This window comes from Taurulus bubalis, assembly GCF_910589615.1.
Source record: "Taurulus bubalis genome assembly, chromosome: 13".
In the NCBI taxonomy this organism is placed as follows: domain Eukaryota; kingdom Metazoa; phylum Chordata; class Actinopteri; order Perciformes; family Cottidae; genus Taurulus; species Taurulus bubalis.
Genome location: NC_136601.1, coordinates 4,391,570 through 4,406,726, shown reverse-complemented (window position 1 = coordinate 4,406,726; position 15,157 = coordinate 4,391,570). Strand labels below are relative to the sequence as shown.

The following is a 15,157-nucleotide window of genomic DNA, read 5'->3' as shown; positions in this document are numbered from 1 at the left end:
CTGGAGGCCGAAACCAGAATAAATGAAACCGCTCTCCGTGAACGTTGAAGACGACTCGAATGTCGACTTCTGTTTGCCGAGAATGGAAAGGAGTGATGGGAGCAGACGGAGCGTGACACGCAGCTCCGCTCAGCGCACGGCTGTGAATACTTTTTGTTGGTGGCCCTAAAAACAAAAGTCAAAACAGAGCGCTAGATAGGAAGTCTGATACACCCCGAGCCTCTCTTGTTCATCTTGTGTGGTGACATTTTATTGGATAAGGACAGGGCCCTTTGGCGACGAGAGAGAGAGGCAGAGAATAAAAAGCCATGACAAGAGAGGAGAAAAAAACTAATCTTTAAGCACCTGTAGTGAAACACAATGCACGGTTTTGAAAACAGTAAAGGCGAGGAATTTTTCTAAAATGGGCCAAGTCACGTCTTCAAGGCAATCCGAGACAAGAGAGATGAAAGCAGGAGGAAATGGGGGTTGAGGGAGGCGTCACCTGGAAAAAAAACTGCCTGCTATTGACAGGATCCCAACCAGGCGAGACACCCTGAAAAAGCCACTGAACACAGGCGCTGTGTTCCAGACTGGAGAAGGCGGAGGAGGGGCTGCAGCTGCAGACAGCTGTTTCCAACCAGATCATCAACCTGCGGATGCCGTTCAAAAAAAAGGTGCAAGATGTTTACCATGGAGTTCGCAAATTAAGCACGTCATAAAGGTGAAAGACGTCTGTCATCAGCATGCACGGGGCCAAGATCAACAAGAGGCTGACGGTCCAATGAAATGCAGCGGTTGGGTGTGGAGGAGAGGCCGCCGGGCCCAGAGCGAGGCCCGATTTACTGTGACGCTCACGGTGGCGAAGGCTCATTTACGAGCAAGGAACGTGAATGATGTGTTTTCTTGTGCTTCTAGATAAGTCCTTTTTTTTGTTATGACTTGGCCGATAAGCCTTTTTCCTGATAGGGTGGAGATAACAAATGTTTACGGCTGTCTGGTGTCTATGTGGCCATGATTCACATGGACAACAATGGAAGCCAATACCAGAAATGGTGTGGGCGCTACTATCTAAAAAAAAAAAAAGTGTTTTTCTTTCTATTTCTAAAGAGAAGGCTGGTTTCATTTAGGTGTATATTCTGCGTTATGTGTACACAGATTACATGTTTCCCCAGAATAAAAAAAATAAAAAGAACAGTGCTGTAGCTCAAAAGAGACTCCTATCCTAACAAAAATATGAAGATGTGATGATAAACTTTGTCATTCCTCTTGTAGGCGTCAGCTGATTGACTGGAAGCAGAACTTAACCTGATTCATACTATGAGTAATAAACGGACTCTTGCAATAATTGTTTTCCCCACCATCCTAGAACAGCATCCCGTGATAAGTGGTTATAGCTATAACTGTGCTGACTGTGTAAAAAAAACAGGAGGGACGGCCATGACAAAACCAACTTAAAGTGAGCCTTTCTTTCACGGGAACAAAAAAGAAATCACAGGAACAAAACAGGAGCATAAATAAAAAAACTAGGCCGCTGCATTTAAAGCGTTCCCTTTGGCAGCTGCACAACTTGCACTTTACTCTCATTCTAATTTGAGCAGGCATCAGTTCTCAAACCTTTTATTTATCCGGGGAGGGTTTCGCCGAGCGCGCCCCTCCTCCACGCTCGCACCTGGGAGCTGTAGTCATCAGTTTTTATGGCTAAAAAAAAAGGTATTGCGCTGTCCTTCTGATACATTTCGGTGGTATCTTACCTTTGGGTGGTTTGAAACTTTAATGTGTAATCATAGCTAAATCCCGCGAGGCTAACTAGCCCGCTAAAATCATAAAGTAGTATTGCGCGGCTTTCCGCGATGGTGACAAACAACAGAAAGGGCGGCGAGTGAACGAGACAAAGAGACGGGAGAAAGACAGAGAGGTTTGTCTTCTTTTTCAAAAAAGTCACAATATCATTTAATATAAAACACCTTTAAATTGAACATAATGAGGAATTCGGCATCAGGAGTTCCACCGATCCACGACCGCGGGAACGCCGCAGTCCACGCCGGCGGCAGCCGACTTCAACGGTACTTCCGAGTGCACACAGAAAAGGGTTTGAAACATGCATTTACTACATTGTACAAAGTCGAAAGCGGGAAAAAAAAAACAGGAGGTTTTTTTTTTTTTTTTTTTTTTTTTTTTTTGCCGTTACGGGCAGAGAGCCTCTGCCGCCTCGTGAGGGATCCGGAGGCAAGGAGGGAGGAGGAAGGGGAGGGGAGGGACAGTCTTGATAGTTGGGCATGTACAGAGGTGTCCATTTGTTTCCCGGCACTTATGGATAAAGTGCCCTCCTCTCTCTCAGACCGTCAACTGAAGGGAAAGCGGAAACTTGGTGTAAGGCAGGGAAATGACTCAACACACTTTAGATATTCAAGATAACAGTTGCTTATTAATTTGGACAAACGGCGACGCCAGTGCGGTACAGCGTTGTGAGGGCCTCGGCAGTAACAGATAGCTGTCTCTCTCTACTCACACATCAATGAGTGAGGAAGCACAATGTCCATATTATCTATGACAATCCAATAATGATGCTGCGTTTTTGAACGTCAGACGTGTCACAGACGTCTGTCCTTTCACACTGACGACGCTTTGATAAACACACACACTCACACACACACACACAGGCACACACACACTCTCTCACACGACAGACGCCACGGAGGTGACGGAGGTCACCTTACTGTCGTCGGCCCAGGGCTGCAGGTTCTGCAGGGCGTAGAGGGAGGAGTTGTGCAGGCACAGGGGGTCCGGCTGCAGAGGCTGGCTCAACGTCTTCTGGAAAGCTTCCTGCTGAAGCTGCAGCATCAGCCGGTTGGCCTGCTGCCTCTCGGCCTCTCTCTCCTCTGCAGTCTGTCTCCTGGGTGGATGGGTGGGGGGGAGATGGAAGAGGCAGAGGAAGATATAAGACCTCTATAGTGGGTACTCTTATGGGGCATGCACACAGGATTTATTAGTGCCGCATTGTTCGCAATGTTTGTCTCGTGTCCTCATAAAGGAGCAATAACATTTCTCTTTTAATATTTATATTTAAGCAGCGGCGGCCAAACTGGGGGTCAGGACCCCAAAGGAGGTCGCTAGCTAACGGGGACACGTTGGTTTTCAGGTTCATACTTGTATATTGAGTTTCTAATGTATGCTTCAAAAAACACGTTATTTGTTCTACTGTCTACCTGCATTCATTTTAATGGCCATCTGATTGGATAAAAGTCTTTGAGAAAATGACTCTCCCTTGACTTATTACCGCAGTAAACATTGTAAACATGAGTTCATGCTTTTAATCGCTAGCTTTCTTAATTGCAGCATGATGTTCATTTAGTAAATGATGTTCCCACTTAGAGTCAAATAGACCATAAATCAGGGTATGCTTGAGGGCGGGGCTACCTTGTGATTGACAGGTTGCTACCACAGCGTTGTCCGATCGGAGAATCGTCCTTGTTTTTGTCTTAACGCTTTCACGGTGTGTTTTCACTTCATGAAAGTCAACTGTAACATGTGGAGCTAAGTACAGCCTCTGGTTGCACTTAGCTCCACCCTCTTGTGTCACTTCTGGTTGCAAAAAAACAAGATGGCGACGGCAAGCGTGCCATACTTGAGGCTTCAAAATGGCAGCCAACAAACCAATGGTTGACGTACGACTGCGTCTGTTTCTTATATACAGTCTATGGGAGCACCTTTGCAAAGGTAGTAATAGTCAGAAGAAGGGTGGTATGTACTAATTACTAATTATTAATTAAATACTAAATACTAACAGACTGCATGAGACATAAGAAGGGGAGACACATGTACTTATTTCACAGTTTGTGTCCAGATATCCAAATGTATGTGCAATGGATGTCCCCTTTAAATCTGTGTATATTTTTCAGATTTTTATTTACATTCTTCCTTTTTTTAAATGTCAGACTAATGAATGATTTCACCTCCTCGAAAATTACTTTAATATATCAAAAGAAATAAATGTCTGGTTTAACTGGTCACAACCAGTAACATTGCTTCACACGCCAAAAAGGCAGGAAACCACCACATTAAAGGTCGAAAAAATAAACAAGAGGTACACAGAAATGGAAATAATACCGGCCTGATTAATATGTATGATATTTTATGGTGTTTATTTCTTTTCTTTGGCAGCTAGTCGTCGTAATGTGTCAAAAAGCAGGAAGTCAAAGCGATAAAGAAATCTAGAAAAGCGCATTATATAAAATATTAAATGTGCAAGTGAAACCTGTCCATTTGCAAACTGTCTGCTTTCACCGCATGTCCCCTTCAACACCTGCATGTGTCAGAGCTTCAGCTTCAGGCTGAACAACAGCTGATCAGGATGAGTGACAGGTGCAGGTGAGGGGACGTGACTAAGGGAGGATGGGGGAGGCACAGGATGCATCCTGCCTCAAGGAGAGACGTTACCAAACAGAGAGGTAACGGTCACACACACTCTGCTACCTTGTGTGTCTGTGCTGTTTCACTGACACACACAGACACACACAGGAAACAGTGTGCTTTTAAAACATCAAGCTTTTAACGGGAACGTTACATTGCTTTCTGGAGAAAAGCACAACCGGAAACCTTTAGGTATCGGCAGGAAGATGTTTATCAGACTTTGTTGAGTATTTTTGAATCGTAATCAAATCAAATCTCCTGACAGCTGTTTGCATGGTCTTCAGGACATTTCCCCATCTGTGTGTTTGTGCTCATTTCAGCCAAGAAAGTGATTTTCAGCAGCGCAGATTAAGAAACAACGAAGACTCTACAGAATGACGATGGTGTTGCTATTAAAGCAAAACCACAACAAACAAATGACTGCCGTCAAAATAAACTACACAATACAGATGGCAGGCATAAATCACAGGAGGAAGCACACCTCTAAAACACTCTTTCATGCACACCGACCTCCATCCATTAGCCACACATTATTGTTAACAGCATTATCATAATCCGATTCCCCGGCTGTTGATTCGATCATCCTCTTGTTACTAGCGTAGTCGTCACGCAAAGACATCCCTCATGCTCGTCCTATCAGGTGCGCACTACAGGGAGATGGCATAAATCTAAGCAAAACTATGAAATCTGAAGAAAGAAATACAGTTATGCTAATTCCCTTGTTACTTATGACAAGCTGTTTGGTCTTGGATTCAGTTTGGCGGATTTTATTTCCCTTTGTCTCACATCTTTTAGTGAAAACAATACCTCTTAGTGTTTTCACTATGATTGGAATTCATTAAATATCTTCTTTTTTTTTGTTTGCTAAAGGTATCATCAAACCAGTTTATGACCAAAGCTAGCTAAAAATAAATGCTAACCAGCCGCAACGGGAGTTTTTAAGTGTTTTCCATGTGTATTGATTTTAAAACTCAGTCGCACAAGCTCTAGGATCGTTTAAACATTAAAACCCTGAAAGGTAATTTAGCTGTTTGTAATATACGCTTATGAAATATGTGTCCTGTCCCTTTAACGAAGGGCAGGGCTTCATAATTTGATTCCCTATACTCATTTACTTCCAAATGGCGATAAACAACAGTTAGAATGAAGTGAAGTGAGTGTGCGTGCATGTGTGTGTGTGTGTGTGTGTGTTTTCTGTCTATGGGCTTGGCAGTCCATTCCTCCTGTGAGTGTTTCAGTATTGCTTTGGACAGCAGCTTTCTAAAAGGCCTTTCAGGAGGCTCAGGAGTAATTGTGCTTGGTCAAGTGAACTGGCCTCGGCTGGCAGCTCAGCTAAGCAAAATAGGTGTTGTGTTGTACGACGCCTCGCCCCGCTTCGGCCTGCGGGCCGCTTTGCTTCGTGTTGGAAGGTAAAACACCGGTAAGCATTTTGGACCCCGAGAGCAAAAACACAATCGTGTCGATTTATGGCTCGGGGAGAAGAAAACTGGACGGAAGGAGCGAACATCCTGCCCTCATAAAGACAAACGGCTGCGGGAAACATCCACCGCGGCCTCTTTGTGTTGCTTAAGTACACCATGAGGGAGGGGGTATGAGCGAAATTTGGCACGTGCAAGAGAGAATTACGATGCTTTGGCTTCATTATTCTCTGCTCATCAGCACCAGATTCCACTTTTAAGCGCAGGCCTTCCCCGTCTGTAATCTTACCGCCATTTTGTCCGTCTGTTCTGAAACCAGGTCTTGACTTGTGCGTCCGTCATCTTCAGGGCCTTGGCCAAGGTGGCGCGCTCGGCCGACGCCAGGTACTTCTGGCGGTGGAAGCGCTTCTCCAGCTCGCAGATCTGCACCCGGCTGAAGGACGTGCGAGGCTTTTTCCTCTTGGGCGGCGTCCGGTTCTGGTAAGGGTGGCCGATGCGCCGGGTCACGGAGAACGGGGACAAGGCTGCTGATCAAGAGGGTGGATTTAGTTTGAATGTTCTCAAGCGAGAAGAAAAAACCCTCCATGCTAGCGTTAGCTACGAGGTTATTGTAACTAATTGAAGCGTCCGAGATTCACATCTGCTCGTGGAAGGAGTTATTTCCATTTTTCGAACCGCAGCTTCCCTTCCCAAACTTATTTCCCTTGAGCTTTCGGTTTGTCTACGCTCATGTTATAAACACAATTTTGTTTTCCAGCCCTTTGGTTAGATAAAATGATTGTCCATTTTGTTCTAACTCTGGAAAAGCCAGCGTCGTTTGGGGAGTCTCAGAGAAGGCCCAGAAGCTGCCAATTGCCGAAGATAAATGTAATTACGACTAATATTCCCCTGCCAGATTTTTTGAAAAACCAAAACAGCACGCTGGTTTGTGAGGAGATGACGTTTAAGGACAAGTCAAAGAGAGATGGACATTTAGATAAACAGCATCAGCTCCAAACATTAAAGGAGCAGATTTATCGCTTGATAATAAAGTCATGGAGGACAGATTTAAACGTCTGCTTCAGCAATATGTTTTACATGTTCACACTAAGACAAAACAACACTTTCAATAGCTAAGCTACACAAGGATTGCACTCAAAAATCAGCTGTGAGACAGGTGTGTGTGTGTGAGGAGGTGTGTGAGGAGGCGGTGACTCACCTGGACACGCCCCCTTCGGAAAGGGATAGTCTGCTAGAAGGCCACTGCTGTCTCGCAGGTGAGCGAGCTCGGGGTAATAGCATTTAGCCAACGTCTCCACGGTGCTCCAGACGGGGACCCTGCCGATGTCTCCCTTGGGGAGAGGACAGAGGGACCCCACGGGCCCCGGGCCCCCTGCGGCCTCTCCGGCTCGGCTTTCCTCTGCCTGCTCCCCTAAACGAAAAGGGAGACACGTTTAGGTCCCACATCTGGAGCACAGCTGCAGCAGCCGCCGTTGTCCGGGCGCCAACGCATAGCGGATAATCACATTGGGCGGCCTGAACGCTGAGCAGAGTCGACTTTAACGTCGTTTGCTGATCGTCTCTTAAGTTCGCGTTTGCGGGGGTTTCGCTCCAAAATTACATATCTGCCTTTTAGAGAAATAAGTGACAACTAGCAGGGTTACAAAGACAAATCCAGCATGCTGGTCAGCCAATGAGGCAAGGTCATATGACACGGGGGTGAAGGTCAGAATATGATTTCTTTAAAACACTATAATAACATCAACCTACGTAAAACAATGCAACGCGCAATCTATTTACATACTTTTACAATTTTACAAGATATTTATCACATCTTCCACACAATGAATGACACAACTTCACATATATAGTCATTTCAGAATGGACCTAATTTAAAGCTATTGCTGTTGAATTATTAGTTACACATATATTTGACCCAGCCTGTTGTGTTCCCAACTGCTTTGTCATCGTGTGTCTTCAAAAAAATATGAATATGAATGTGAGCCTACATTGTGTTTTTCCTCTCTCTGTCTCTCTCTGTCTGTGCCCGGAGGCTCACTTTCACATATCACTGTATCTGGGTATTAATAACAACTTATCTCCTGCATCATAAAATATCTATGAATCCTGTCTATTTTGTCAGCCATGGGTAAACAGAAGATCGATAAATGTAACGAGATCGTTTTTGGCCATAGATCCACTCCTGCAGCCACATTCTGAATGTGGAGGCCGAATGGAAATCAAGGGAAAGGAAAGAGAAAAAAAAAAGTGGATAAAAAACCCAGAGTTTCTGTCTCTCTGTGTCTCTGTGTCATTCCTCCCCAGCAAGCTGTTTCACCTCCTGTCATACAGGCTGTTTATTTGTTTTTGTTTTGTCAGAAAAGCTCACCAGCAGCCAAAATGAATATGAAAAAAAACAAAACATCTGCATAGGTGTCCCCCGGGGGCCACGAGCTGCCGCTCCCAGAGTTACAGCGAGCTTAAAAAATTAATTTGCCACGCAGGCAGGCAGGCGACGACAATCTGAAAGTAAAATGGAAACATCGTTTCCGGGGAGCTGCAGACGTCCCCTGGTGGTGCTGAACACGAGTGGCAAATTGAGGCGTGCTTGAGCAAATGATTTGTAAAAAAAAAAAGCAAGATGAATAGCTGCAAAGTGCTGTTACAGGAGGTCACATTAAGGGAACATCACCTGAGTGAGTATTAGCAATGCAGATTTAGTGCCTCAAATGAGAACTCCCTGCCTTTTATTGTGTTTTGCACTGGATTTATAGTGTCTGTGTCTTCTCTTTCTGCCTCTCATTATTATCTTTAATCTCCTATGGTAATATCCCTATAATATCATTATCGGGTTTCACACCATGTGCTGCTCTGGTGCTCAATAATAGTAAAACTGGTAATGCTATCCCTCTAATATTCCTTTCGGGACTTGGACAGGCATCTGTGGTATTTAATCATGGGTTTATAGTGACAAAATTCCCATGATGTCTCTGATATTTAGGCGCTCACAGCAGACTGCGGCACCTCCGTGGCCCTTTATTCTGACTTTATGGTGACTTTATTGCACTTCATGGTATGTTTTCGACGCCTCGTGATGTCTTGTTCCTTTGTGACTTTTCCATGATGTATATATAAATATATACGCGTTTGTAATCAGCCCTCTTTGCCTGGCGTCTCGTTGCCCCATGTGCAGCCTTATGGGTCACATGCTGAGAGCGAACAGGCCTGTTGTTGCTCCCAGCGGCAGCTCTGGCTAAATGATACTGCATTAGGTGGCTATTTCAGGCCATCTGTGGGCTAACTAATGGACCAGGCGCATACGAGCACGTTCACAGGCAACCCAAGTGGAGCTCCGCGTGCAGCAGCAGCCCTCGGACCCACGACTGAGGGGGAAAAAAGAGAAGAAGCTCGGCCTCAGCGTGCAGAATGCTGGGGAATTTATATATATGAGGCAGGGATGCTGCGTTAGAAGCGGGTTTATTTGTATTATTATTAGTGCAAACTATTAGGAATGCTGAAATCAAATTAAGACTCAACTGCATCAATCCTAATGAAATTATAGGGATGAAATGAATCCATAATATTCCTGTATTCTTGTATTTATGGCACTCAAATGTGTTTATGGCGCTTTTAAATGAAGCCAGCTGTGTCTTTAATGTTAAAAAAGTGAGTTTAAATGACCTGTCACTGCAGCATTAAAGGACATTTAAATACAATATACTTCGAAAATCTCATAATCCTGAGATTAAATGTCCCAATCACACATACAGAGTATACATATGAATATTAAATGTATCTACTTGTAGCGTAATTTCCTATAATGTATGTTGAGACATTCTAAATCCCACGAGATAAAACGCGATTGTTGTGAAAAATGTCAGTATTATTTTTATTTTTTTTCGTATGTTATAGGATTTTAATAATTTTCACCATGAGAAGAACAATTAGTCATGTAACATTACCTTGAACGAGCTGGGGGAAAACAGTTAAACTGTTATTGCAGCGTTTGGTCCGGATAGGTATGAAGTACATTATGAACCACATCGCAGCATTTATTTTTTATTTTTTTTTAAAGAGAGAAAGAAAGAAAAAACGATCTTACTCCTTGTTTTTTCTTCCCTCAAATGAAAAAGAAAAACGAGTGAGAATGCTAAATCTGCTGCTTGTGTAATACAATTTAGCATAAGCATATAATAAATGCTACCGCGGAGGATATGTTTCCCTAATAAAACCAGCGATACTTAATAACACTTCCCGGTGACAGCGCCTCCCTTCCCCACTGCGGATATTACCTCGGTGGCAATCTAATAAATATATCCGTGAAGGATTCTAAAGGGGATATTGAAATATAACATGAACATATATTGCTATTTATTACACTATACGGGACAAAAGGCAGGGCCGCCGTCTTCTGTCACACCGGGAATCAGGGCCGCGCGCAAACACGAGCAAATACAATCACATTGTGTTGTTCTGCTCTGCCATTAACACACACACACACACACACACACACACACACACACACACACACACACACACACACACACACACACACACACACACACACACACACACACACACAGATGTATTGGAGAGAGGAAAAGTGTTTGATTGTGTTGTTTTTTATCGGTGCTACATGGCCTGTATGGCTCTGTTTATTGTCAATATGCCCGAATGGTCCACTTTATTTTGTCATCCTTTATAATCCTATTATACTAATAATTATTATTATTATTACAGTAATAGTTTATTGATTGTATTAGTGCTTGGCCGTCGTGTAGGGTTCTTGATCATTTGTATTGAAACTGTCCATATTATGGATGTGTAAAAACTCATTTTGGAAATGAGTTTGAATAATATACAAGTATTTTTATTGGATAAGTATGATACAATACAATACATATGTGATACTGACTTTTTCTGTTTTCTTGTTTTCGTCCATTGTTTTGTTTGTTTAGTGTTTTTTTTAGGTTATCAAAATTGTTGCCGAGCATTGAGCAGGTTTTAAACTTTTTAAACATTAATGTTAATTCTAGTAAAACAATTAAAGCAGAATGGCGCAGAGGAATAACGCTGGAATCTCCCAAAAATACCAGTACTACAGCTAATACAACTACTACTACTACTACTACTGCTGCCTACTGATATTACTATTAACCAATAATAATATTATTACTATTAATAATCAAACATTTGCGCTGACATCTGGATGGGCTAATACAAATAATAGTGTAAATATGATGAAGTTGCCCTCAAGCCACAGAGGAGCTGGTGATCAGCATAAAGCCACTAGTGAATAAAAAAGTATTAGTTTCATTCAGAGATGGATTATTAAATGATTCATCTCTCGGCCTGCAGCCTGAATAAACCTCCGCGTCCGTCTGACGCAACTTCTCTGATTTATAACGTGAATTTAGGCCACGAGGACGCGCGCAGAGCGAAGAACGAGAGACGCCTATTGTGCAATTTAAAAGGTTTCGTTTACATCCCTGGAAAACACACACACACACACACACACACACACACACACACACACACACACACACACACACACACACACACACACACACACACACTCCCAAGGCAGCCAGAGCTGGAAGCCTTTGGCTAAATGTTTAGCTGTTTAAAGCTGCACGGGGCCGGTTTGTCCTCCTCCAGTTTCAACTCGAAAAGCGAAGAGAAGAGAAAACACATCGGAGAGAGAGGGAGAGAGAGAGAGAGAGAGAGAGAGGGAGAGAGAGAGAGAGAGAGAGAGAGAGAGAGACCTTTAAAATGTTGCTCTGCCCATCAGGATAGATGATAGTCCATTTGATTTACGGCTTCTTATAGGAAACAGAGCAGGCTAAATCTGGATAGTGGGCTGTGTGTGTGTGTGTGTGTGTGTGTGTGTGTGTGTGTGTGTGTGTGTGTGTGTGTGTGTGTCTGCTGATCAATACAGTGGAAAGATATAAGCTGCGAAATAATTACAGCGACACAAAGCTGGGAGAAATTAAACGAGAGGCCCTCGGTGACTATGAGGAGAATTGATAAGCCTCTTTACACTGTATCTTTTTGCTGCTGACATATCGTCCCCCAGTATTTAATAATTAATCAGGTGGAAAGAACGGAATAGTGAATATTTAATGCGTGGAGAGGTGGGGGGGATCTATGATGCTCTTCTTCATCTTCATCTTCATAAGGATGAGGTCATGAGAAGCAGACCAGTGGCAGCATCCCCTCCCAAAAACTGAATGAATGAAGAGAATAAAACACGATGCTTCACGCAAGAACTCAATTATATAGTTATGTAAGATATTATTTCATTTTGTATTTATTTAATTATTTAACATCATAGAATTTTGGCTAACACTGCCACTGTGTGTTTGTTGTTGATCAATAACTCTTTCAAAATAGATCAATATATTTTAAATAGAAGCCTGAAAACAACGCGATTCATCGTTTTTAATAACATTTTAATTTGTAATAAATAGCATCATGAAAATGGTGTAACTGTATGTGAAGCTGAAATAAAATGTGAGCAAATATCTACAATAACACAATTAAAAAATCATCGTATACTAGTTTTTTATTTTACTTTAGAGAAGCAATTATTTATTTAACATATTTGTGTCTGCAATATCTTAAAAAGAGGAAATAAATAATAAAGGTTATTAAGTTAAAAAATAAACTCGACAAAATATATCGCCTACAAAGAAGCTGTAGTATTGCTGCACTATGATATATATTAATAAAGGGCAAAATAAAACGAAGGTTTTTAAGAGTGAATTATGAAAATTATTCTTTGAGAACTACACATCATTGAAGCTTTGCTTTTATGTAATATCTACCTCTAAATTATAATTACAAATGCTACATCACTTATAGTAGCAACCATTGTGAATGAATAATAATAATAATAATAATAATAATAATAATAGGTGTAACCCGTTATTACATACATGTTAACCTGCCACGTGTAATTACTATTATGACTCATCTCTCTGCTTTCTCAATTGGCTCTCAGACCAACAAAATAAAAAATAAAACCTCATTCATCCTCATGAAAAGCCAGGCAACGTCGTTATCCGTCATCCGCAGTAAATGGAGAGTGATGGTCCAATACTGATTCATCAGCACGTCCGTGCCAATCTCTGCGCTCGTTCGTCAGACTGCGCTTCCAGCGCAATAAAAGTGACTCTGCGTGCGCGCACAGACGATTCGTTATATATTACAACCTAAAGATGGAATCAGATCCCCATCAGCCGAGATATTAGGCCCACTTCCTCCTGCACACGTTAACATAAGAGGAATAAAAACACACAACTCACAACTGCAACTCTTCTTTCGGGCTCTTTCTAAAAGGTGTGGAATGCGGGGTGAAGGTGCGTGTTTGGGTGCTGCGGGGGTCACGGGGGGTCACTCGTTACCTGTCAGCCTCTCCTTGGCGAACCTCCTACTGCTCTCCATCCACGGGAAGGTGAAGCTGGCCGCGGCCCCCATCCCCATGCCGGGCACCGAGGCGATGCACGGCGGGTGCGCGGAGGGGGGCGCGTGCGGCGCGGCGGCGGCGGAGGGCGGCTGCGGCGGCGGCGGCGGCGGAGGCGCCATGGGTCTGTGCGCCGGCACCCGGATCACCCCTCCGGCGCCGCCCGAGTTGACGTTGACGTTCATGTTCATGTTCATGCTGACGTTCATGTTCATGTTGACGTTGTAGGAGCCGGCCAGACCCGCCGCCATGGAGCAGGCCGGGTTGTAGACGCTGTTGTACCCGTTGCTGTAGACGTTGGGTGCCAGCGCGTAATCCGGGTCGCCGGTCCGGTTGGGCAGCATGCAGCCGCTGGACTGGTCCGAGCTGTTGAGGATCTGGTCGATCCCGAAGCTGATGGGCTCATGCTGCTGCTGGTGCGTCTGGTTCACCTCCTCGATCCCGGTGTGCTCCATAGTTTGTATTCGTGTGCTGCCGGCGGTGTGTTTTGTCAGATGCGATCAGCTCGGATGTGTTTCTGTCATTCAACGAAATGTTTGTAGTTGCGCTGCAGTGTCGGTAACTGTGTTTGGGGGGATTCAAGCATCGACACGGGCCGGATCTACTCCCAGGAAACCGAGAACGTGTCCAGCGCTTTCCAAAACCTTGCCATTATTTTTGTCCAGCATCGGGATCGGGTGTTCCCTAAATGAAATGCCTCTCCATCGGGCTAAGAAAAAAGCGTATCCATCTTTAACGGCGCGTTCTTTCCCAGAGAACTACACACACACACACACACAAACACACACACACACACACATACATACATACACACACACACACACACACACACAAGGCAGCCTAGCAAGAAGAAGAAGAAAAACACACAACCTAAAGATGCCAAATGGTTATCCTGAGTACTTACACACACACATCACACACAACAAATCCGTGATTCAGTTCTCTGGAGAGGCTGGATGCGCTTTGTTCGCCCGCTCTGAGGGACGGTCCATATACGCAGAGGACACGGCGGGATACCCGGGCTCGTTGCATCAAAATACAGCCGCAGACGGAACCAACCAAACCAAAAAGGAGGCGGCGGGCGACGCGCTGACCTCGCCGGCGTGGATATTAATTGGAGGTGAGAGCGAGCGAGGGCTCTGTTGTGCTGAATGGAGGAGAAGTGCGTTCCAGCAGGTGAGACAACCCTCTGCGTAAAAGCTGCCATTCGGTCATCCAGCCAAACCTCGCCTCTCTCTCTCTCGCTCCCTCCCACCTTCCCTCCTTCCCTCCCTCCCTCCTCCTCCTCCTCGGTAGGGTAGTTTGTGTTTGCTCGGTTTTCTTAAAGAAGCCGCAGCTTTGTTTCTTTTCGGCAGCTTTCCTGCCATGACGCCGGGAGGTGGTGTGCCTTTTAGTGGCGCTGGAGGTCCGAACAGTTGCGCGTCTGCATGTTAAAAAATACTGGAAAGGGTCAATATGAAAAGAGTTTGGTCTAATGTACAATTGAATATTTGATTTTTATTATTCTTCTCCTTATTTATTTATTTAACAGGATTTGTTCTCTCTCCTCATGTAAGAAAAGATACATTTTAACAGGACAAATATGATTTATATACATTTGTTTTATTTCATAATTGTTTAATCTTTATACTATTCCTTTATGAGTTTGACACTCAGTCCATTTTGATATGTGTGTGTCCATCTTTACTCTGAGACTCTGCATATTATGTTGGTTGTCTTGTAGATGTTTGTGTTTAAAAATAATCTTAAATGTATTCCCAAAGGGATGTAATATGTCACCGTCTTTACATTTAAGCCTGTGGAGTATCTTCCATGATAATAATAATAATAATAGTAATAAAAATATGTTTGTTATCGCCTCCTCTCTGCCACCTGACTGTTTGGACATCATTTGGCACAAAAC

The 15,157-nt window shown here is 43.7% G+C and overlaps 1 protein-coding gene across 3 annotated transcripts; it reads right to left on the bottom strand.

Moving 5' to 3' along the window:
• Positions 1 to 2,185: 2,185 nt before the first annotated feature.
• tlx2 (T cell leukemia homeobox 2) lies at positions 2,186 to 13,709 on the bottom strand (the record flags this gene model as incomplete). Of its 3 annotated transcripts, none has more annotated exons than XM_079228918.1 (5): positions 2,186 to 2,328; positions 2,700 to 2,875; positions 6,100 to 6,334; positions 7,009 to 7,221; positions 13,196 to 13,709. In XM_079228918.1, the coding sequence occupies 5 exons, from the start codon at positions 13,707 to 13,709 to the stop codon at positions 2,291 to 2,293; spliced, it is 1,176 nt and encodes a 391-aa protein (XP_079085044.1). The 3 variants fall into 3 exon arrangements, with proteins under 3 accessions (XP_079085044.1, XP_079085045.1, XP_079085043.1); XM_079228919.1 differs by having other exon boundaries at positions 2,203 to 2,328; positions 2,695 to 2,875; XM_079228917.1 differs by lacking the exon at positions 2,186 to 2,328 and having other exon boundaries at positions 2,659 to 2,875.
• Positions 13,710 to 15,157: the final 1,448 nt, after the last annotated feature.